General features: G+C 39.9%; 1 protein-coding gene across 2 annotated transcripts; it reads right to left on the bottom strand.

Annotated features, from left to right (window-relative positions):
* Nucleotides 1–1,064: 1,064 nt before the first annotated feature.
* Nucleotides 1,065–14,617, bottom strand: EHF (ETS homologous factor; the record flags this gene model as incomplete). 2 transcript variants are annotated; one of them, XM_082485628.1, is made up of 8 exons in its annotated part: nucleotides 1,065–1,164; nucleotides 1,984–2,179; nucleotides 5,751–5,810; nucleotides 8,806–8,874; nucleotides 8,964–9,032; nucleotides 11,478–11,537; nucleotides 11,856–12,101; nucleotides 14,521–14,617. In XM_082485628.1, 8 exons carry the CDS (start codon nucleotides 14,615–14,617, stop codon nucleotides 1,065–1,067), a joined length of 897 nt encoding a protein of 298 aa, XP_082341754.1. The 2 variants fall into 2 exon arrangements, with proteins under 2 accessions (XP_082341754.1, XP_082341755.1); XM_082485629.1 differs by lacking the exon at nucleotides 8,806–8,874.
* Nucleotides 14,618–24,968: the final 10,351 nt, after the last annotated feature.

Below are 24,968 nucleotides of genomic sequence, written 5' to 3'. Positions count from 1 at the left end.
AGAATCTGTCCAAGTGAGACTTGACCTGCCAAGAGGACCATATGACTTGAAGGAACTGCGGAGATTGCACCCTGATGCCATGGGATTAGTATATGTTCCGCTTGGTCACCTCCTCACTGCTTCATACAGCATGAATTTGAATGCTTTAAGTAGGAATATAAGAATGTGGGAGAAGTATTAATATTTCTACTGGGAACCTGGTGCCTTTTGGTTAGTTTACCCAGTCAGAGAACAAAATCTTCCTTCAGTAGCTTTTGGTCCCTGAGATTGATTCTCTTCCTGCAGTTCACCTCAAAGATGTTGTTTAAAAACAAACAGCCCTTATCCTGGGATGAGCTGAATGCCCTTTGGAGATTAAGGAAGATACTCAGTACCAGGCAAGGTCAGGTCCTAAACTTCTGCTTACAAAAGAAGGTCTCAGTGGTGGAGGTAGCATGGGTTCTCCAAATAAATGTTGACAGCCACCTTGCAGACCACTGCTCTCTGTGGTCTAACTGAAACTAACTGAAGATGAACCCACTGTCTGACTCAACAAAAGCAACTGAAAACCAGCAAAGTGTTTAAGCACTCAGAAATCACAGGAGGGAAGGAACAAGTGATATTGGCCAATGAAAGCTATAAACCAGCTGACTATGGAAGAAGACTACTTGGCTCAGAGATGCTTTACTGTTTCCTCCACTTATAGTTGCCTTCCAAAGTGGATTATCATACTCCCAAATGCCCTAGTATTTCTCTCCTTCCCTTTCTTCGCATGACTCACAGCGTTGTCATAAATCACATTATGCCTGTATGATTTAAAAAAAAAAAAAAAAGAGAAAAACTTCACAAGAAGGGAAAAATAATCATAATCCTATAATGTTATCTTATATCACAGAAAACTGTGTACATTTTTTCCCCATACAGGACATACTTCAAATAAAATAATTTTAACACCAATAATGATAAAGTTCCTTCTTCCCGATAGAAGTAGAATTGTTTTTTCACCCCAGTTTGGTACATAAATATAAGAAAATAGTCTTTGAATATTTACATCCATGTGTTTTAAATGTTATTTCTTGACATATTTAATTCTCATTTTCTCTCCAGCCACGGGCATTCTTTCCAAATTTATATACTAATCTCCGACCATCCACACGCTCCAGGATTTCTCTTTTATAATAGTATCTGTTAAAATAAAAACATAGAAAAAGATTTAAGATTAAATTCATCTACGGTCCTAAAAGGCCACTGCCAACTAGGCAATTCCTCAGCTAGCTGAAAAGTCTTTATTTTTTATTGATATGTATACAATACCGAAGATTATTATAACTGAAAAACGGAGAAGAAATATTGATGCCTTATTTTTACTTTATCTTAAACATCTTCTGAGTTTGAATTTCACCATATTTCAAGTCATAGCATATTGCCATATTTATCACACACTCTTATGAGATTTCACAGGGTTTTTTTTCCAGATATGCCAGTATCTGAAATCAGACAAGGAAAGAATCTTAACTTCAATTTAAAAAAACATTTTGAACTTTCATAGAGTATGGAAAAATGCTCAAAATGTTAAAGCAAATAATGAAGAAAATCCTCACATAGAATTTGTAAACCTATTTTAAGGTAATGGTTGGGGAGTATGTCTAGTTTCTGAACACTGCAGGTCGCTGTGGCCATTCAGTAGCCTGTGAACTTTCAGCTTTCTACAACTGTGTTTCCTTCCTACATTGGTTAGTTGGGTGGACAGCAACGGAATGTATGTTATATATATAAAACACGTATGTATGTTATATATATTATATATATTATAGTATACAGATAAAGCAGGGGAACGAAAAGACAAAGAACATAATGTTACTATCTCAAAATTAGAGGGAGAGTCTCAGCTGCCAAAGAGAGCAACTGGTGCTGCAGAAAATTCATTTTTAAAACTCAACCAGATTCTCCATTCAAGTAGTCTCTTTACATGCCCCAGTCTTCTACAGGAATATCTCAGCTCACCTCATAGCCCGGCTGAGTTTCTCGTAAGTCATGCTGCTGTTGTTTTTCTTCTTTCCCCAGAGCTGAGCCACAGCTTCGGATTTTAAAAATCTGAAGACACCTTCTGACCGGTCTTCCCACTTGATTAATCCTGGGTTTTTCTCAGGACTGAGAAGAATATCTCTAATAAATTCCCAAAGATGAGTTCCTCGAGGGTCTGAAAGAGGAAAAGTGTGTCTAAAGGAGTGTCAAAATTGCTCTCAGGGCTATGCTTTCCATTTTCATGTCATGTTCTTACAATGTGTCGTCTACAGATGGTGGCCACTCAATAGGGACACTTCATAGTTCCTGGAGCGCAGGACCCCCACCTTGGAGATATACAGGCAAAAAAATGCTGACATCCTTTACACCAAGGCTGGAAATGACTGACAGCCTTAGGCAATCTGAGCCCCAGGCAGGTAGGAGTCTCAGCAACCAGGGGAAGCAGAGTCCAAACCACCCACTGCTTCCTTCTGCCTTTGGCGCTGTTTCTGCCCTGAAGATAACATGTTTAAGCCTTTCTCTCATCTCATTTGCCCATTTTTCCTGATATTCTTCTACAGCATGGCATGTAACCTGATATTATTTTGCAGTACTTGAAACAACCAAAATAATTGTATAGCAGGCACTGAATCTCCACGCATTTAAAAGACAGACAGAAGGCAAAGGAGGTGAAATGTCATTCCGCATCAATGAGTATTTGGTCCCAAGTCTCTTAGGCAGACTTAAAGAAGTAAGGTGTAGAGTGAATAGACAGGTAGTGACAAAACTGGATAGCCAAAATTTTATGTGAAAAGGGTATAAGACAGTTGAACTGTGATATCAGAAAAGGCAAAAAAAAGGTCTCTAAGTTCAACAGGTAGTTGAACAGTTTAAGCACAAATCCATCCCACAGTTACTGTAGAGATGGTATCAGAAAGTCCAAGTCAAAAAGAAGAAAAGATTAAATAAATCCAACAAGTCAGAAGTAGTAGTTTATGAATGAAGAATAACAAACACAGTGACAAGGTGGGCCAGAAATGCAGCAGTCCTTTGGTCTGCTTCAAAAGCATGAAACAGTTTAGACCAAATTAAGAAGGAAACAGGCTTGTCAAAGATGTGAAGATAAAGATACAGTGCAACAGGAGTAGGAGTAGATTTCAGCCAACTGATCCAGTATTTCTTTTTGTTGTTATAATTGTTTTCTAGAACCAACAGAATGTGGACCTAGTCTATCTGGACATCACTAACATACTCAATAGATCATGATAAAGAGCTGTACTGAAGAAACTGGAAATGTAGGGGATTAGCTCAGCATGTCAGTGACCTTTTCTATATGCCAAGGCTGTGATTCAGTTCTTAGAATCATAGAATATCTCAAGTTGGAAGGGACTCATAAGGATCATTGAGTTTAACTCCCTGCTCCTTGCAGGACTACCTAAAACTAAACCATATGACTGAGAGTTTTGTCCAAATGCTTCTTGAACTCTGACAGGCTTGGTGCTCTGAACACTTCTCTGGGGAGTCTGTTCCAGTGACTGACCACTCTCTCAGTGAAGAACCTTTACCTGATGTCCAATTTGAACTTCCCCTGATGCAGCTTCATTCCATTTCCTCATGTCCTGTCACTGGTCACCAGAGAGAGGAGATCAGCACCTCCTCCTCTGATGCCCTCCTTGAGGAAGATGCAGACTGTGATGACGTTACCCCTCAGCCTTCTGTTCTCTAAGCTGAAAAAATCAAGTGACCTCAGTTCTTCACAAGTCTGTCTTCAGACCTGTCCTATCTAATCCTTTCATTAGCAACCTTGATATACACACAAAAACCCAAACAAAATATCTGCATGCAGATAAAAAGTCCAGGAGTTCTGGTTGGGCAAAGTCACAGAACAGAGTAAGAAGAGGAGTCAGGAAGAGACAGATAATCAGGAGACCATATTGAAACAGGATGAAATGAAATACTACAAAATGCAATGAAGGACAAATGTTCAGGTTTTCTATTATAAATAGGAAATGACACAGGATGCAAAAGACATACACAAGGTATTTTCAGCATAAAAATATCAGTAAAATACATTAATGGAACTAAGTTCCACTAATGGAACTGTCCCACATGATATCCTGGTCTCTAAATTGAAGAGACATGGATTCGACAAGTGGACCACTCGGTGGATAAAGAACTGGCTGGACAGTCACAATCAAAGAGCTGCAGTCAATGGCTCGATGTCCAAGTGGAGAGCACTGACGAGTGGTGTTCCTCAGGGGTCGATACTGGGGCCTGTAGTGTTCAACTTCTTTGTTGGTGACATGGACAGTGGGGTCAAGTGCACCCTCAGCAAGTTTGCCGATGATACCAAGCTGTTTGGCAAGGTAGACACGCTGGAAGGGAGCAATGCCATCCAGAGGGACCTGGCCAGGCTGGAGAGGTGGGCCCAAGCCAACCTCATGCAACCAAGTGCAAGGTCCTATATCTGGGTCAGGGCAATCCCAAGCACAAATACAGGCTGGGCGGGGAATGGTTGGAGAGCAGCCCTGAGGAGAAGGACCTGGGGGTGCTGATTGACGAGAAGCTCAACATGAGCCAGCAGTGTGCAATCGCAGCCCAGAAGGCCAACCATATCCTGGGCTGCATCAGAAGTGTGGCCAGCAGGTCAAAGGAGGTGATTCTGCCCCTCTGCTCCCCTCTTGTGAGACCCCACCTGGAGTACTGCATCCAGCTCTGCAGTCCCCAACATAAGAAGGACATGGACCTGCTGGAGTGTGTCCATAGGAAAGCTATGAGGATGATCCGAGGGCTGGAGCACCTCTTCTATGAGGAGAGGCTAAAAGAGTTGGGGCTGTTCAGCCTGGAGAAGAGAAGGCTCTGGGGAGACCTTATAGTGGCCTTCCAGCACCTAAAGGGGGCCTAGAGGAGAGCTGGGGGAGGACTTTTTACTATGGCATGTAGCGATAGGACAAGGGAGAATGGCTTTAAACTGGAAGAGGGCAGGTTCAGATTAAACATTAGGAAGAAGTTTTTCACTTTGAGGGTGGTAAGGCACTGGAACAGGTTGCCCAGAGCGGTTGTTGAGGCCCCATCCCTATGGGTGTTCAAGGCCAGGCTGGGCGTGGCCTTGGGCAACCTGGTCTAGTGGGAGGTGTCCCTGCCTATGGCAGGGTGGTTGGAACTTGATAATCTTCAAGGTCCTTTCCAATCCAAACCATTCTATGATTCTATGATTCTATGACCAGAAATCACAATTATGGTAACCTGTCTTCAGAGTCAGGTTGAAACAAAACTAGCAGAAAAAGCAGATGAGGGGGGTGGAAGGACGCAGAGAAGAAGAATGTGGCAGGATTGAGGGGCAGGTGCTTGCTCGTGATGCTGTGCACAAGAAGCTCTGCAAGGATGTGCTGAGCAGAGTCTCTGGTGCATGTTACACCTGGGCATAATGATGGCCATGCCCACGCATAGACCTTTCTGATTTAATCCTGAGTCTCTTTCATCATTCCTTTACTCCAGTCCACCATCCCAGCTCAACATAGGGCATAGGTTTCTGGTAGCTTCCCCATAAGCTCTCATTGATAAAACCAATTTGAAAATACTGAGTGAAAAATAACGTAAGTAAACAGTACTAGAAACAGTCAGATCCTTGGAAGATTCCTTCACAACAATTATCTAACCAGTTTTGCTTTCAAAATGCTCCCTTTTCCTTCCTGAAGAAGACTTGTTTTTAATGTGTTTCTTTTCCTTCAGTGAACCAACCATTATAAACATGGATGTCAACTTACTGTGCTTCTTGGTGTGGGACTTTGGGGTATGATCTTGCATTTTTTTCACATCTGAAGAATCTGCAGAGAAGGAAAATGAAGCCTATTTGTAAATTTGATTAAAGACTTTCCATTGACTAGCAGGTTGAAAGAAATAAAACCACAAAAAAGAATGAATATCTCTTTTAAAGATAATCACTTTTCAGAAGGTAATCTAAGTGAGGAGGAAGGGGAAGAGTTTTGTTTTCTGTACTATATGTTAATCAGCACACTTCACAAAGAGACCATTGATGAATAAAGAATGAATACAGAGGTAAACATTTGGCTTTTGAAACCTAAATTTGATTAACAAATACCTCACCTCCTGTTACGTGTGAGAGAGAGAAAAATAAGATGATCACATCTATAAAAGGAATCCTGAATTGTCCCATTATGTCTTAGTCTTTGCAGAAGCATGTATCTTTTGGGGGGTTATTTGTTTCTGAAGAGATGATCTAATGTGAAATGTATGCGCTGGTACCAATGCACAGAATACCTACCTGACTAAAACATAATGAACTGGCACAGTGTTGTTGTTTGTGGCCGGGGGGGGGGAGGGGGCGCGGTGCAGGGGGAGGGGACAGGACTGCACTGGTAGGAGTTCTTGGCAGCTGGATGTGCATATATTGTTTCATGTCTCAGAGCCATAGAAACAAGCCATTTCTCATCAATGGTACTTTATCACCTGCAGCCAGGCAGAAGAGGAATAGGGTTTCTGGCACAAGTGTTTCTTCAGAAATGAAGAAAAAGAAAAGTTCTGCCTGTTCATGACTGTAACCTACCTCATAGTCTGCATGCTCAACCCTCCCACCCTCAAACCACTGCAGCCTGGTTCTGCTCTTGTCATTAATGAGTAGCTTTCATTTGATTGCTCTAAGTCTCACAAAATCTGTGAGACAGTCCTGAGAGAGACCCCCTTCTGTGTTTGCTTTTCAGAACACTTCATGCCTGAATTCCATAAGGCAAAACTTAAGGTCCCACGCACGTTTTCCCAGCTTCTATGAATGCTTGATTATCATACTTTTCATGGAAACTGGGCATTTGCATGGGAAAATGACTCACAGGAAATATTCATTTGCATAGAAACTTGTCAGATTTGCACAAGCAACTGCAATAACTGCATGTGAAAAGGTAGATGCAAAGATATTCACACGCTTGCTTTATTCATACATAACTGGAAACATAAACTGAACAGGTCAGTGAGGATAAGCCTAACCTCCATTATTCTGAGCTTGACGTAATTATAATGTCCTTGACCCCCAAGCAGCAAACGTGCTCTGAGTCATTTTGCCTTCCCAATCTCAAAGAGCAGAAACTAGCCTGAACCTCACTCAGCTTGGAGGGAAACAGTAAAATGAGGCTTATTTCACTGTGTTTCCTCAGATTATGATTCCCTTGATGTTATTAAAAGTCTGTGGGCACTCCAGGCGAGGATAGCAGGACCCAGTCCTTTATTTGCCCTCCTATATAAATCCTTCTCATTTTGAAATCCCACAATGCACTTGCAAATGTTTATTATGCTCCATTTAGCTGGAGATTTATTCTTGGAAGTTTAGTTGCCTTCTGCCTAGCTGGTGATTTATTCCGGATTTCAGCTGTGTAAATAGTCTCCCACTCTGCCTACATGGAGACCGGTTTCAAACATGCCATGTTAGGAGGCTGGGGCCTGACAGATGAAAAGAGTTATGATGCAGTTTCAACAAAGCTGTCTTGCAAAACCTTTGACAAAAGGTTGCACATTATTTGCATATGATTCAGGAATGAGCCATTTTTTTACGGGATATACAAATTTAGTTTTTACAGGAGGCTGTGCCCTTGGTGTGCCACCCTAGCTCTAGGCTTAAGCAGTCAGCAGGTAAACACACTGTGCCAGGATCTTGACAGGTCCCCAGTCCTGTCAGAGGGCTCCAAAATCCTGGTAATCATCTTGTGGGAGTGGGTGGAGGCAGCAGAGAAAGCAAACAGAGAGTTTTAAAGTTTGGTGGTTTTCTTCTTCTGGTCAGGTTTTCTTTCTTTTTTTTTTTTTTTTTTTATTTATTGCTGAGTGCATTAGTTTAAACTGTATGTCACCTGGCAAGTCTGGCTGAGCTGCGAGGCTGGGGGATGCAGTGAATGGGCAGTCACAGACGCTGTGATTGCTGCCTGTGTGGAGAGGCACAGGGTTGTGCCCCATGCAGTGATAGTGCCTGCAAGGCTGCATCTACGACAGTGTGCTTTCCTTTCTCATCCTCCTGTGACATCCACTGCTTTCTCCTTCAGATGAGGGAAGGAAAGCCTTCTAAGAAGGACCTGCACTCTTTCTCTCTCCCCTGCCATCTCTGCTCTCCTCTTTTACCACTACCTCACTTTCTCACCTCCGCCCCTGGTGTCTGTCCCTGGGATATGGTCCACAGAACACCCTGACACGTGTGCCCAGATGGCAATTCTGCCAGGAACTACGGCAAATGGGTTTGCTTTTTCTCCTGGCAGGCAGATTGTATCTCTGCCTCGTGGAAGCACTGTGGAGGGGTGAAGAGGCATGTGGTGCCTGCCCTGCTGTCAGTTGAGATGAGCTTCAGGAGGAAGCCCTTCTGGTGGTGCAGTTGGGCAGAGGGCTTGGTGCTTGACCTACAGCTCCCCTGGGCTGACTCCAAATCGAGCCGCAAACCTAGCAACCTACTCAGCATGAACCACTGGCTCACTAGGGAAACACAGACGCTTCTGTGGGGGAACATGGCACTCGTTTGCCCATACCCAGCTACACCACAGAAAAGTGTGGTAGAGCTGGAATGCCTCATCTCTCTGACACTAACATCTTCCCCTTTAAAAGATATGTGGAGATTGCAGATTATTTGATCTTCTTTGTCTTGACAGAGAGAAGGGAGAAACATTTCTCTACAGCAATCTATTGTAATAATGATAACTAAAAGTATTGCTTGGTTTAAAATTACTGGAGGCTTAGATTCAGTCCTACAACAGAAGACCACAGAGACTATTATGCGTCGGTAGATCTGGGACAAGTGACATACAATTAACGATATAATTACAAGTTCCTTACCAGGAGGCTGGTGACTAGGTGTCGTCATGGAAATCTGAGCACGACAGAATGTTTTACTGTCCAATAGCTCTGGTAATTAAAAAGAAGACACTTAAAGTAATAGACTCAGAAAACAATAAAACCACCTCAAATGCATGAAATATTGTGATGTTAGTTACCTACTGTGCTACCATAGCCACTGTCATACAGGTAATTCTCTTCTTTCCAGGACACCATTAATGATGGATCTGAAGGTAAAGGACGAAAAGGAAAATCAGATCACTAAAAGAACATTTTTTAGCACAGAGTTGAATACTGAGAATGAAGGGAATAAGAAATGTGCAAGAAGAGCTCTGAAGTGAATAAAAATGTGAAGGGGCTATGCATGAAATTATTTCCTTTCTCTCAAATTATGGATGGGATTTTGCATACTCAGAAATACGTACTTACACAAAACACTGACTTTTAGAAATAATGTAGTATGCTCTTCCTTGTCCTGGCTAATATATCATTTATGCCTGCCCTTGAAGAAGGTTTCCTATGCCAGATCAACTCTAATTCTACACAATCCAATCCTGAATTCTTAGCCCTTGATGATTATGACAATGCTTTGGTGCCATGGAGATGAAAGCGTTTGCAAATATCTAGAAAAACAGGAGGATGCTTATAATGAGTATTTATTTCTATAATGGTAGAACTCAAAAGTCTCCTCTGAAACAGAGCGTCGTGTTTAAGCACATAGTGAGAAACATCAAAGCCTAATCCTAGATGAAGGACATTTTATTCCAGGCACATCAGGTCCCCATCCTTAATCTGAAAACCACCTTCATGATTAAAGAGGAATAACTTTTAGTAACCTTCTGGTCAGATGGATCAATATAGGCAGAACAGAAGCATTGTCTTTATGACCTGGACATTGATCAGGAAATTGCTCTCTTCACAGTGCATTTTTGATGTCGGAAGCCGTAAAATCTTTTTCTTTTGAATACAAGTCAGAAAGGATATATAAGGTTCAAATCTAGGTTTTACTTTTTTTTTAAATCTTCTTATAAATGAAATAAAAAAAAAAAAAACCAACAAAAAAACCCAGAAATGAATTATAGCTAAATCATCCCGTTTGGCTGAGTTACCATTTATGACATAGGAATTCAGAAGGCATGCTAAGTGATAGCTGCATGTTTGGGCACTCAGAGCTCGTGTTCCTACAATAGCTCACACCCTTTGCTTGCTTGGACACCTGCTCTGCCTGATGTTGCATCTGAAAACAGGCCTTACCTAGCCATAACATGAGGAGACAGCTTGTCTTCCCATTTTGGACTTTTTCAGTACCCATGCCTTTGCAATTGCAATGATCTACTAGGATGAGTCAGGCTTCCTCTCTAAACCATGAGCCCCATCCCTGCTGACTCACAAGAAGTCCCTTCCCCAGCAGCCCCAATCCGCACCGCCTGCCCCTCTTCATGCAGAAACTAAACCCACTCACACTGCCTGTGGTCGGCATCGCCAGAGGCCTGCCATGCCACTCCTGATTCAGCACAGCTAGGAGAACCATCAGTTAGTCCTGGGCTTTGACCTTTCCAGGATGTGCAGCTGAGGTAACTCTGCACTGCACTATTTATCTCTAGTGGGAAGAGAAACTAATATTATACCAAGATCTCATAAATCAGGACTTACAGGATTACTGTAGTTTCCTATATGGCAAGCATCAAGGCTGATGCATGCACATCACCTGCACTACGTGGGCATAGGCAAGGAGTGCATTGCAGACTGCAATGCTTGCATGCTGCGAGGAGAACGTGAATAGTGTCCCTGGCTGTAGGGGCTGGTCTCCTCAGGTTAGCTGAATAAACAGGCTGGCAGTATTTGTTGGAGACATGGCATGCTGCGAATCTGTATTCATTCCACCAGGAAATATTAAAACATCACTCAGGAACAAACCCACGTATAAAGAGGCTGGGACTAGTGGCATAGAGAGTGTTTGGATATGGACAGAGGTGCTCTAGCAAAGGAACCTGGAAAATAATTGTGCCTGAAGAGGAAGATTGAACCAAGCTCTGAAGTTCTTTTCTTGGTGATAAAAAGTCCTGGGAGAAAGGGGACCTAGCTATGAACACATTGGAAAAAAAGACTGCCACAGGAAAAATGCCAATTTGGTCAAACCAAAATACTACCTGAATTTCAGTTTCACTGAAACATGTGGAGAAATTGAAATGTAAGATCTCAAAGTTGTTTTGTTTGGAAATTTCCTCATGTTTCAAACATTAACAGCCCTTCACAACAAAATACTTTTTCTCTCTTTTTCTTTTTTTAAACTGAGAATACTATGAAAATAGTTGTTGTATGAAATGAAATGTTGTATGTATGTTGTATGAAATCAACTCAGTGACACATAGAATAAAGTCCTCTACAAAGCTGCACTCACTGAGGACTGGAAAATATTCCAACTCTGAACATCAGCATAGGCGGCTGATACTGCAGAAGTCTCCCAGAAAAAGTGGTCACATGTAAACTAAGCTATGGTGGTTCTACTCAAAACTTGAAAAAGTAGATATTGACTGATATTTGTGTTACTTCTTTTATTCTGTATGATACACTTTCTGTTTTATGTAATGCCATTTTGATATCTCTCTCTTGGAATGGATGGCTTCCCCCTTTTCTCACCATCAAAGACAAGTCACCCAACTGTTCCTCACCTGTTTGCTCTGCCTTCACAATGGCATTATGAGATTGGTACATGTCACTTCCGCACTGGCCTGCAAGAAAGTATATGACAGATAGGATGTATGACAACAAGCACAGAAGAATCATAGGTATTAGTTCGAGGAAGCAACTACTACAGCTGAGACAGAGGGCTAATTTTGGTGTGGGAAACATACCCCTTCCCCTGGTGCTTCAGACTTCTGCCTTATGTCATATCTAAGCAATTTAGCAATACAATGAATGAAATATAAGCAGTATAGAAAACATAGCAAATGAGATCTGCCAGGTAGGTCTCTGAGGAACGTAAGCGACTCCTGAAGATCCTAGAATTCAGACCACTATATGTGTGTCTCTGCCTAATATCTATTTACCGTTCCATTTTAGGTGCTGAAGGTTGCTGTAAAGCAGTTGCCCTGCTGTCCCAGCTGCCTGAGTGAATTCCTGCAGGCTCATACTGCACAGATGTTCCCCATTGATATCAAACTCCTGGAAGGGTATGCAGTTGGCATCCAGTTGGTTGGTATCAAGGAGATGCTGCAGCCACTCCCAGACTTGAAACTTAGTCCAGTACTGCGGGTGTATTTCATGCCACTGGTTTCCATAAAAGCTGCTGGACACTAGAAAAGAATATAGGTATTTATTGTCTTTGTTAGGACCAGGGGATTACATCAATGACAAGAAAGATCTATAGCTAAATTACATTCCTGGGAAGTCCAGAGATCTAAATTCTTTTCTCAGTCCTTAACACTAGCTCAGTAGCTATTGCTGGAGAAGGTATTAGTTTTTTTTTTTTTTTTGCTTCAGTTTTCCAATTAAAAACTGGCAATTATTACATTACACCTCTTTTGGCAGATTAAATATGTAGGAATTAATTTATTAATGTTGGCTAAATACACCAAAATTCTTTGATGGAATATATCTTACGGAAAGTATTGTGTTGAAAAGGTATATTGATCCTTGTGTGGGAAAATAAATTTAGTGCATCAGAAAATGATGGAAAATTTTGCAAAAATTTCATAATATGATGTGGAAATTTTCTTTGAATAAGGACTTAATAAGGACTGAATATGAATTGTGGGATTCAATCAAAGAATGGTAACAGCCAAGGCACTCATATTGGTCCCTGGTAGAAGCCTATCTGTATAGCCCACAGCTTCACGATAGTCCTCACGTTCTGATGAATGCATACTGTTTCTGTAGTCAAATAAAGTGATTTCTCAATGCAGTTGTAAAACTCATTTTTAATTATGGAAGCTGCTTAATTTTCTTGTTAGGATGCCTGAATCTTTTCTTGGCAATGTCATGTATGTCATTGCACGACAGTAATTTACATGTGCAAATGAAAGAAATTTCATGTGGGGATAGGATAATTATATAAGATAAGAGCAAAGGCAGGACTGCTTTAGTCTGCCCTCACAGAAGGGCTGGCAAAAGGAGTTCAGTGCAATTTATTCCTTGCAAAAGGAGGACAATGGAGTATGTGAGGCAGACGTGGCAGCGTGGTAAAATGCTCACAAGTGTATGAAGGGTTTAAGGATGAGGGAATGAGAGACTGAATGAGTGGCTGAATTATGGGAGGAGAAAAGACTGCGATGGCCTAAATTCAGGATGTGTCACCAGTCTGTTCTCAGTCTCCCCAAGAAAAATGATTACCCACACAGCTGTGAGAAATGCTGACAACTGTGGATATTGCTAGAGGACCACAAACAACAGAGTTGGCACATTTTAGGAAATGACCTCTCCTCAGGTCTCTTCCACTGAGATACAGTGCACAATGCTAGTTCCCAGGTAAACACAAAAAAGCCCCACAGTTACTTAGGTTTCTTTATCAATATAAGCCAACAAGATCTGTGTCAGTAACTTAGGTAGTTTTCAGGACAGTTTCTTGTCCTGAATGAGTGTGGAAATGATTAAGAATGTGGTATGTCAGAAAATAAAAGTTTGATGGAGCTGTCAAGTATTCCCTGAAAAAGAGGTTGTGTATTCCCATCACTTCAGACAGGTTAAGGAATTTCAGAGACCACAAGACTTCTAAAGTAAATGGAGAGCCTTTAGTGAGATGAAGGAGTAGGTAGGTGAAAGGAATTGAAGTGGTGAATGATTGTAGAGGCTGGTCTGAGCTTTCAGTTTCCTGTCCCTCTAAAATGTAAGTGAAATTTCATACTGGAAATATGAAAATAGACCCCGCCATTTCCCTTCATAAAATCCTGTGTGAAGTGAAACTCAGCCAGGATTTTTTTCCCCTGTGAATCTGTTACAGCCAGGTCAGCACATTTATTAAGTGCACTCTTATGTATTCCTGTGTATTTAGAAACCAGACATAAAAAAGAATAAGAGTTTCACTGAGTGGGAACTTTCATTGTAAGTTTTGTTGTGGCATTATTTGGATTAGAAGGACAACTGCAGTATGTGTTTGTCTGGTTAGATTTTAAGGTTTACCTGTCGACTGAGTGATGGAAAGATTTTTAAAATTTTATCAAACACTATATATAGATATGAATATGTTTATATATATGTCGCCATATAATCAGAAAAGAGTAAGAAAAATAAAAAGGTATCAGATCACAAGCTATCTAGTGCTCTAATGCTAGTCTGATTAGAAAGATATCTAGTAATTTGAGCTGAAAAAGCAAATACAGTAAAGAAGCAAAAAGACTATTCCCTTGGAAAGCCAGGGGGGTGATTAGCATTGAAGAGTAATGTTGTTTCAGAGAAGATGTGAGGGGTGAAGATAAGAGAGAAAGAATTCTGGACTGAGGAGAGAGAACTTTTGGCACTTTCAACACGACTAAATTCATTTTAAGAAAAAGAACCAGTAAGGAAATGAACCATAAACTGGTCACTTTCAGAAATTTAGTGTTGCAAGTTCAGCTTTTTACAAATAAAGTAACAAATGGAATTTTTTCTTACCAGAAGTGAAGCTCCTGTAAAATAGTATTACTGAAAAATAATACTTGTGCATGCTTAAAGGTGTAGTAGCCCCTTCCCCCGCCTTCCCCACAAAAACATGGCTCAGAGACATTGAATTCCTCCTACCATTGCATGTGGAATATCCATCTGTCCAGGACGGCTGTTGGTGGAGTAGATTGCTGCTGGAATTGATACTCATTCTGCCAGCTCCTTCCAAAATCATGATCTGTAAGTGAATCGAACAGCTTGCTTACTGAGTGGTGTCTAGTCCAAGAGGTAAATAGCCAAAACCCCCCAAAAAATCCACTGAAGGTGAAGTGAGGAAGCCAATTCCATTTGTAGAAGATATAATTGAAATCAAGAACATGTTGCCACAACCCCTTTTGCACTGCCACAAAATCTTCTTATGATAAACATTACCATCATCGATTTGCATATGCAAGAAGCAAGTTTCTACAGCTGCCCATTCATAAATGAATGATCTGTAATCAGAAATGAAGACAAATGAAAAGACAAGGCTCCTGACAGAGCAATACAGGAAAAATGCCAAGCTTTGAGAAAAGAAATATTAAATAGTTTTACTTTTTTTTTCTAATTTAAAGATAAAAGTTGTTTAAACATGCTTTAATTTTTATTGTCTATTTTTTTAAGAGAGAGAAAAGACTTTTCAATAACTGCAAATTAAACTATACAGTTGACAACAACCCACATTCAGAAACTCCCTCACACAGAAGAACCCACAAGTTAATGCTACAGGGAGGTAATGTTACAGGGAATATCTCGTCAGCTGACCCAGTTTCTTAATCTGATCTGTGTCAACAGTGTCCATAACACTTTTCAGTAACAAATATCACAGATTATACATTTCAAACCACCAAAAAATCAGGCAGTCAAAGATCTTGCAAATGAGACAGCAATTGTTGTAACAGAAACAGCATTTTGGAGTAACACCACCACCAAGACATCATTCCTTCTTTTAAGTGACACAGACTTTCCTTTCTACTTATCTTAGCATTAGCACCATGAGTAAAACTGTCCTTTATTTTATTTATACTGTAAAAAACCCCCAAACTTATATGATATTTTAGAAAAATGTCACATATTTATCACATAATCATTCCAGTGAAGGTATACGAAATTCCCCAATTACAAGTACTTTTGATATTTTACATTATCTTTCAGTGGTTAGAAGTTGCAAAATTTAAAAATATACGTTACAACTATAGATATTCTCCAAGAGTTTGGGAAACACTCACAGCCTTTGTTTTAAAGAACAGCCTGAAAATGACAAAGTTACAAGTCTCTCTCTCCCCCCCCTCCCACCCCATATATATATTTAGAGAGGGGGAAGAGAGAGAGAGGTTACTGAGAATGCTTAAAAAGCCAAAGCCTTAGGAAGTTTATCACAGGAAATGGTGCTTTACAGGATAACCTAGTTCAGGGCCTTTTTCTGTAGCTATGAAGAATGGCAAAATCCAACTGTAGGTGTTGCTTTTGATTCTTAATTCTAGCCAATCTGTGACCACCAGTAAGGAGAATTTAATTTCTCATAGCAGGTATGTGGGGACATAAAACATTTACAATTAAGAGAGATACCTATCATCCCACTCTGATCAAATAAAAGATGACTGCCATATCAGTCTGTACATTTTTGCAAGTTAAAAGAGAAGACATTTTTTAGTCCCATGTTAAATCAAAGTGATTCAATATTGTGAGGGAGAAAGTCTAAGGAAGCATTTAAAATTTTATACTAATTATAAAGATGTTCAGCATGTAACATGAATATAATTTATCTCGTATACTTGATATATTAGAACTTTAAGCAATAATGCATGTTTGACAGTCAATACTTATGCTTCTGAGATTGTGCAGGTTAATGATATATTGAGTTATTTATTTAACATGGATTTTAGTAATTTAACACAATTAGGTATGAATGACTGAAGTATTAATGATAAAAACCTTATTACAATATCAGATAGAGGTGAGGTAGAACACCAGCTATCCCAGAAAAACTATAAAACTTGAGGATTAACAAAACACTCTTAGGAACTTAGTTTGGTACATTTGCTTCTTTTTAAAAAATTACAGTATGCACTTAATATTGAATTTCAACTTATTGATCTGAAGTCACATTTTCAGAAGCCAGCTCAGAATTTCAGGTACTATGTTACATAGTTTTGTCTTTTGCAACTTCTTCTTCTTCTGGATTTCTATGTAATTTTCATGCCTAATACTTGAGCAAATAAAAATGTGTCTGGGAAAATGTGTGTGTATTAACTGAAATTATTTATGTGTTTAAGCTCCTCTGTAATTTTGCCCTGAACATTCAGTTCAGGTAAACTCTCATTTTTCCTTCTTCATAACTAATCAGGAGAATTTCCAAACCAAATGATCCTATGACACTCTGATTCAGCAACTGAAGCTATGGATGCTTAAATAAACCAAATAATGTTTGTCACATAGTTTTTCCACCTCAGCAGTAACCAAAATCAATGCATGTTAGAGATCTGAGAAGCACTCTGGCAGCCTTTTCCCTAGATTCGGATTTCAGTTATTTTCCTCTAAAATAGTCTTCCCCAGTCTAACAGTCTAGCAGACAATTGTTCTCCACAGTATCCCTAAACAACTTAATAGTATTTTCAGATAATGTGCAAGAAACTTGTTTTATAAATTAATCAATCAATACATCCCATTTTTGAAAGCTTTATAAGTTATCTCAACCAGAATAACTTAATTAATTTCCAGTATCACCTGTGGGAACAAATGTGCATGAGAGGAAGAATTTGCAATATGACATTAATCACAGGAACAGGACTTAGCTTTAACCCAAACTTTCCCAAAGTTCTGTGTATTATTCAAGGTATTGTTTTTTTGGTGACTTGAAAATTTTCAACTTGAAAAATTGCACCTCCTTTATCTTAATGCAAGAGCGTTGCTTATTTGGAAATCATTCTACCACTTTGTTCAGTGTGATTTTAAAGTCCCACTAACGTAACTTCCATGCCTTTGTTTGGAAACGTACAGCATCATGCTCAAGAGCATTTTCCCTATGAAAACTAAACTGATTTTCTCCGTTTCATCCTGTATATGCCTGCCTTTGATACAGGTTTGCGGCAGATTTATGCTTACAGCAGTGTCTCATCCCATACTTGGAAAGATTTTGAGTCAGGATATTGGAAGGAGTGTGCTCTTCATTAGTTTAGGGCCAAATCCTCAAATCTCCCTTGTGTAAAGACAAACCTGGTTACAGGGTGTGAAGCCTCAAGGGGAAGGACACATAATATGTTCAGTTTTCTTTTAATCATATGCCATGTATCAAAGCGAATGGAGGATGAAGCCTGGTTTCCTATGAATGTGTATCTTGTGGTTGGATTCTCTGGTGTCTAGTAAGATGTGAGTGCTGATTGAAGTTTTTCCCACGGTTGGGGCATTCATAATACCTCATTGCCTCAAAGAAGTGAGCTCAAGATTCACTCTTTCTTTTAGATGGACCATTAATAGATTTTCGTCCTGTACTTGGCAGCCAGGTTTCATTAATCTTGTAAGAACTTCATATCTTTGAGACTTCTACCCCATATCAAATTTAATTAAAATTAGCGATGAGACTCAAAGACTGTTACAGGCCAAATGCAAAAGCCAACACACAGACAGAATAACCACAAAAGCCTCATTTCCTCAGGAAACCATGTTAAAAAGGGATTCTAGCTGAGCTGAGATTTTGGAAAATAATATAAAGATCTTGGGATCTGTCTCACTACTAAGACATGGTACATTATAAATGAAAGCAAACATGAAATATCAAATGTTTATATACAGACGTATTTATACACACACATACGCCTCCGTATATGCGCGTTCCAGGTATCTGTACACACATTTCCATTCTTTTCCACTGAAGAGGAGCCACCTCTGAAGTAAATCTTATAACACTACTAGGAACATTGTAGTTATGACAGGAAGCACATAACACTTTACTCAATGAATAAGGTTCTGCACTGGTGTTCAGCGATATTCTTTCCAGAGAGAGTCCTATGAGAAGAGATGAATGAATTAAAAAAAAAAAATCTTTTGCTTATATTCAATATATCAGGTGGTATTCAAAGACCAAACCCTGAAGACCCCTCTTAGCGAAAGCTCTCACTGGAGTCAGGAGGAGCTTTCACCGATCCACAGCCTAGCAACTTGGCAATAACAGGAGGTCATTTGCTCTGTTCTTCTTGTCTTCCTGGACTGCCTGACCACTCTGAGTAAATGGCAGTAATGGAAATAGCAAGGAGCCATGGCCTGCTCATGGAGCAAAACATGGAGCATTGCAGGAAAACATATTTACAAATCCTTGAACTTTGAACACCGCATAGTGCACTCTATGCAAATTATTTTATTACACTACAGGTGTGCTCTGAAAATAAATTACTCTGATCCTCATTTCCACATTCAATCCAACAAGTTTTAACATTCAGATAATGAGTTTTGCCTTTCTTTGAACGAGAATCTTTCAAGAACAGCTCATGTTAAATGACAGGAAAATGATGAACACAGATGAAAGCAGTTAGAAAGAAAATGAGTGAATCATAAAGTACTACAACCAGAGTGATTGTTCCGACATTGATTTGTACCTATGTTACAACACTGAACTGAACTAAGGGTCTCCTGAATTACAAATATGAGGGGGGTGTGGAGCCCACAGGGGAAGGGTGCCTACAGCCTTCTGGTTTGAAAATCCGTGTACTCCATGTAAAACATAAAAAAAAGATGTCTAAGTCAAAACTGAATGAAACTATTAAACTATGACTCCACCCGTAAACTATGTAAAGGCTAAGTGTGACTTCTAGCTCAGACAAGCTCAGTGCAGCTCCACCTGGCGTGTCCAAAAGGGTGGATCTCTGTTGGCGTATTTACCTATGGGATCCTTCCTTATTTTTCCCCTTTTACCATCATGGCTGAACTTCAAATATAGATTTCACCTGGGCCTATTTTCTTTGAAGTATGTTATGTACACAGTGAAGACACAATCCCTGCTTTTCAGGGCTTGGAGTTTATGGAACAAGTATCTACAGAGTATGTTAAATATTTTAGATCATTACTGCACCTTGGATTACAGTCAAGCACTTAAACAGCAATCTAAAATAAATTACGACAGGTAATAACTGCAGCTGCAGAGGAACAGAATCTGGATTTTAATCTTTTTCTTGAAAAATCAAAAGACAACCAAGTGGGCTGAGTTTTCAAGACAGCAGAAACAAAGGACATGTACAACAAAGCAGGTGTACCTGCTTTACACATATGGCAACTTCAGAAACATAAATACATTGCACTTGCAATGTGTATGATCAATTAGCTGCTTTGCATTCCAACCACCTATTTTACATCTCCAGTGGGGTAAGTGCAGGCACAAAATGAATGTATGAATACTAAGAGCCTATTTGCGTGTTACTATGAGCTTTGGGTCTTCTGTTTTGGGGTTTTGTTTGGTTTTTTTTTTTTTTTGGGGTTGTTGTTGTTGGTTCATTTCCCCCCCCCCTTTAATGTTTACTGCTACCAGGACTGCAGGGTCTCTTTCTGATACCCCATAAAAACTTGTTTCCAAACGCATTGAAAGTTTTGAAGACGGTTCATGTGAAGAAGCACTATGATCACACTCAATATATGTTGTATAACATACTGTGTTTGATACGTTTCATTTTTAATCCACCATATGTAACTTTAAGCCACAGTACAAACTATGTTTACTGAATCACATTGTGAATGTGAAGTTCAAGGAATCATTTTTATAAGAAGAATTTCTAAATAATCACCAAAACTCTTTGTATTCAGGCTTCTGGTTTGGGGCTTTGGGGCCAATCTTTCTCCTTTCTACATCTCTCTGGTCTGCACATTCGTATGCTTCTGTATTTTTGTTGTATACAGCTATGGTTCATATGCATAAACACACCTTTGCATGTGCAAAACTGACTCTTGGTGAGCTTTCAGAGACTGCATTGAGACCTTAATCATTTACTGTTGTGGGCTTTTGGAAATGAAGAGTTTGGTTTATTCTTTTGTTTTCTTTGAACGTTGTATATTAAATGTATACATTAAGGTAAACTAAAAGACCAGGAAAAGGAAGATTAATAGAAAAGGAACATTTAACATTTACTTACATTGCAGATAGGATCATGATAAACAAAATCAAATAAAGCTTGATTGGAATCTTTTATTTCTAAAGATCTGATTTTCATGATGCACTACAAGGCAACTTTTGTAAGAGATATGTGGTGGTTGTTTTAACATGTTCATATGGATGCTTCAAAATCTTGTATACATTCTAACTAAAGAGAAGCTTGGGTAGAAGAGTTAGGATCTAGATCTGTATCTGAGCTATCCCACCGCTCCAGGGTTTGGGTTTGGTTCTTATCTCTCTTTCAATGATGTAATTTAAAGACAAAACCATAGTTCAGTTTCCTTTTTGAGAGAGAACAAAGTTCTCTTTATGAATAAAAAAAAAAAAGAAAATTTACTTGATGGTATGCAACATCTCACAGTTCTTTTTCCTTTGACCCTTTTTCTTGACAATCAACAATCTTCATATGAACTGACTTCAATTTTCAACGTACTCATTAGTATAATGAAAATAAAAGGGACACTTTTAAAAGAGGTTTTGTTTGTTTGTTTGCTTTTCTAAATCAGAAGCAAACAGAAGGCCAACTGTGATCAGAGAGTCCTCAAGGCATAAATGTGTCTGGCAGTACTTATTGACAAAGGTTGGTACTTCTGCAAATTTTACCCATAGTTATGTTACCTTAGTAGAGGAAACAGTGAACCGGAACCTGTACTTAACAAGGATCCAATGTGTGGGATCCATTCTTCCTTGCCGCATCACAGGCTAGATGTGCCTCTTCTTGCCATGCCACTAGTTTTTGAATATGAAAAAACGATCACTTATTTTACTGTCAAAAAGTTCATTCTCCTGTTGCAGAAGATCTGTGCACAGATCTGTATATTATTAGTGGAATTGCTACTCTTAGACATAAGACAAAAACGAGTCAAAAGAAAGGCTTTATTTCTTGTGATAAATGTTTGTGTCATTTTTACATTAATATATCCTTAGGATGTGTGTAACAAGTAGATATATTTGCTAAAAACTGGCAAAAAAGCAGGCTTTTTTCTTTTTTTTATTTCTTCGGAGTTGGGGCTGCAAAACATGGCTTTGACCAGCATATGGCACTACTTTCATTACTGTCTGCACCACCTCAGCAAGTTCATGATAATTTTGGTCAGCCATTTTTCCTGAGTATTTAGTAGTCATTTGCCATAGATTCGTCAGTCTAGCCTCAGGGATACAGAGTCTTGGAAAACACAATAATGGGAAAAACTGCCTTTGCTCTTTATTCTTCTTTCAGCACTTAATACCAAACCTCATGGAACAACTCCACACCTCCTTTCATGTCCTTCCTATCTCTCTGTTACATCCTTCCTCTAACCAGGAGCCAGCTCATCTCCCTAATCTCCTTTTGCTAAACACCTTTCTATTGCTTACAATACACTAAATATACAAATGTCCAAAAAGCACTCTAGATGCCCCTGTAGCTTGACAAGCCACGTCTATAATTAGACATGAACCTCATCAGCTAACAAAATATTACCATCGTGTTCTAACACCTTCTCCTTTTCCCCTGGCTCTGGTTCCCCAACCACTTCCCTCTACCTTCCATAACTGTTTCTCTTTGCATTGCACTAAAGACTAAGCATATTGAGGGAACTGCTTTCCATATTCCTAATGTAGCCTGTTTGAGTGTTTGGTTATTAATGAATAATGATGATAATAACAATAGAAATTCTGTTTGTATTCATGTTTGGCTCTTATTTGGTGCTGAAGGTTTTCTAACATAACAGCAACTCAGATATAGACACTTTGACATATGCTACGGCAGCAGCCAGTATTCCATGGAGAAATTTATTTTAAATACTGTCATCAGCAGCACTTCTCTTTTGTTGTGAGGCTAGTCTGGTTTTCAACAGTAAAAACCACTAATTTGCCTACTTCCAAACTGAAAAGATCCTTTCTTTCTCTTTTCCTTTTTGCAAACTCTGCCTCATATATTTTGTTTTTATAAAGGTCATCTGCTTGGAAACTGCAGGTTTCCTCTCTGGGGCTGGTTTCTGAGTGAAAATTAAACAGAATAAGAAATATGGGATGGAGCCCATGTCTTGGGGAACATGCAAATTTTCCCATTGGGACTACAAGCTTTTACATGAATTGAATCGTTCAATCAACAAACTAATTGGAAAAATTTCTTTACTTTGAAGGTGATAGAGCACTGGAACAGGCTGCCCAGAGAGGCCTGTGGAGTCTCCTTCTCTGGACATATTCAAAACCCACCTGGATGTGATCCTGTGCAACTTGGTTTAGGTGAACCTGCTTTGGCAGGGGGGTTTGACTAGATGATCTCTGAAGGTCCCTCCCAACCCCTACCATTCTGTGATTCTGTGATTCTGTGATTCTGTGGTTCTTCATTAAATGGGGGGGAGGGGAGGGGCACAGCACAAATTAGCTAGGATGAGGAAGCTGAAAGTTGAGAGCAAAGCATTTTACCCTAAACTAGGTAGCTTGCTGGAGCACTAACCCAGTCAGTATCAGTGTTTATACCTTATTACAACACATTGCCTGACTAACCACAATCTGATCACACTGCTGCCATGATAGCAAAAGGACATTTCAAGGAGAAGACATAGCAGACACAGTACAGGGATCATGGTGGGAAGGATCATTCTGTGCAGCCAACAGGGAAGGTTTATACGGCTGACTATTAACTCCTCTGCCCAGGTCAGCCATGTTCCCTAGTGCCAAGCTGGGACTTGCTGATCCCACCTGTGTGATAGCTCCAGCCAGGATGCCTCCTCCCCCTGCATTCCTCTCTAGACTACCAAGTATGCCAAGGTGGGCAGCTGTTTGCAAAGGAAGGTGTCCCCAAGTGGGTGGCTATCACTGAAATATTTCAATGGAGCTCATTGACCCTGTTTCAGAAACCTGCTATCCGACCATTACTTTGACTTGCATATTTGTGTGTGTTTGGTAAACACTTATTTGGAGCCCAGCTATATCCACGGGGTTTCTTCATGCTGTATTTGCTGTGTAAAGAGTAAGAGATGGCAAGACCACTGCCCTGGCATCCCACTCCACTGGCTGCACAAGAGCCGTTTGCTTCACCCCTGGGTGTAGCAGTGGGCTCACTCGCCCCACGCATCCAGGACTTCGAGGAAGGCCTGAGCCTCCCAGAGCCACATGGCACCAGGACGGTAACTGATGTATATGCTGGGGCTCATTTATGCTCCCTTTCTTCATTAAAAGCAACAAAAAAATGAGAGGAATGAAGTTTCCTTGCTTTGCAGCCACCTTCTATAAGGCAAGAAGATGTGGAAAACAATGTCTCCCCACTTTTGTAAAAGCTGAGAACATCTTCCTCCTCTCTCCTGCATGTGGTTAGAGAAGCAACACTTCCATGGTGTTGCTACTTCTCACCTGGCACAGCAAGAGCTGCCCATCCTGTTTCCATTGATTTCTCCACTGGTTGTGTTAAACAATACAATGGAGTATTTGTGTGTCAGTGTTAGGAGCAGGTTATTAAGTAAAACCCATCGTAAATAGAGCCGTTAATTCAGTTGCTGGCATGGCTCTCTGTTATCTTCTCAATACCTCCCAGAGGGTATTAGTCTTACCTTTTCGTTTGAGTTGGCAGCAGAGTTATTTTTTTGCACCTGCTTCTCTACTCCGATAACAACACAGGTCAGCTTTGATTTGTTGGAATATGAACAAAAGAGCAAAGCCAGGCATCTGCCTCAACAGCCTGGGCCGGTTTGACGATAGAGCTTTTCCCATTGGGTTTTGTACAAATGTACTTTTTTGATTCTTACGTGAACTCTCTCCTGCTTCATAAATAGTCCTTTGCTACAGAATAGGCTGATGTTGGAGGAGAGCTCAATACTGTATTTTTCCATCAACTGAAACCTCAACAGGTCAAAGTAATGCACTGTTCTAAGAGTTAATTCAGAAGAGGTGTCATACAAAACACATAAAGAAAAATCAGCTGAGGCACAGTGGTTTGAAAATTAGCAGGAAAAAGCAACAGATTAACTGTAAGCAGTAAAGGAATTTTCTCGAGAGATAAAGAAATCCTGAAGCACTGGGAGTCTTTACTTTCCCATACGAACCTACACACGCTCCAACCCCTAATCTACTATCCAAAAAAAAAGAAAATAAAAAAAGAAGTCCATGAGAAGTAGGTACTCAGGTGGGAACTGGGCTACTTTTAAGTTCTTCTGAAAATTAAGCCTGCAGGGCTCATCTACTATAAAAGCATCCACAGTGAAAGAAGAACTTCTGAAACACTGACAACTACAGAGCAGCAAAGAAGAGTGCACAGACAGCAAAGGCAGTAAATAACACAAAGCACAGAAATAAAGGAAAGAACTAACATTAATGCATTATTACAAATAGGAAATTGAGACACAGAGCTGAAATTATTTGCTTAAGTCATATAAAAGTTAATGGACAAGTCAGTCCAACTCATATCTTCCGGCTCAAGCTCCAATGC

This window comes from Vanellus vanellus (assembly GCF_965231255.1).
Source record: "Vanellus vanellus genome assembly, chromosome: 6".
Classification (NCBI taxonomy): Eukaryota; Metazoa; Chordata; class Aves; order Charadriiformes; family Charadriidae; genus Vanellus; species Vanellus vanellus.
The sequence above is the reverse complement of the archived record's forward strand: the minus strand, read 5'-3'. Positions and strand labels throughout refer to the sequence as shown.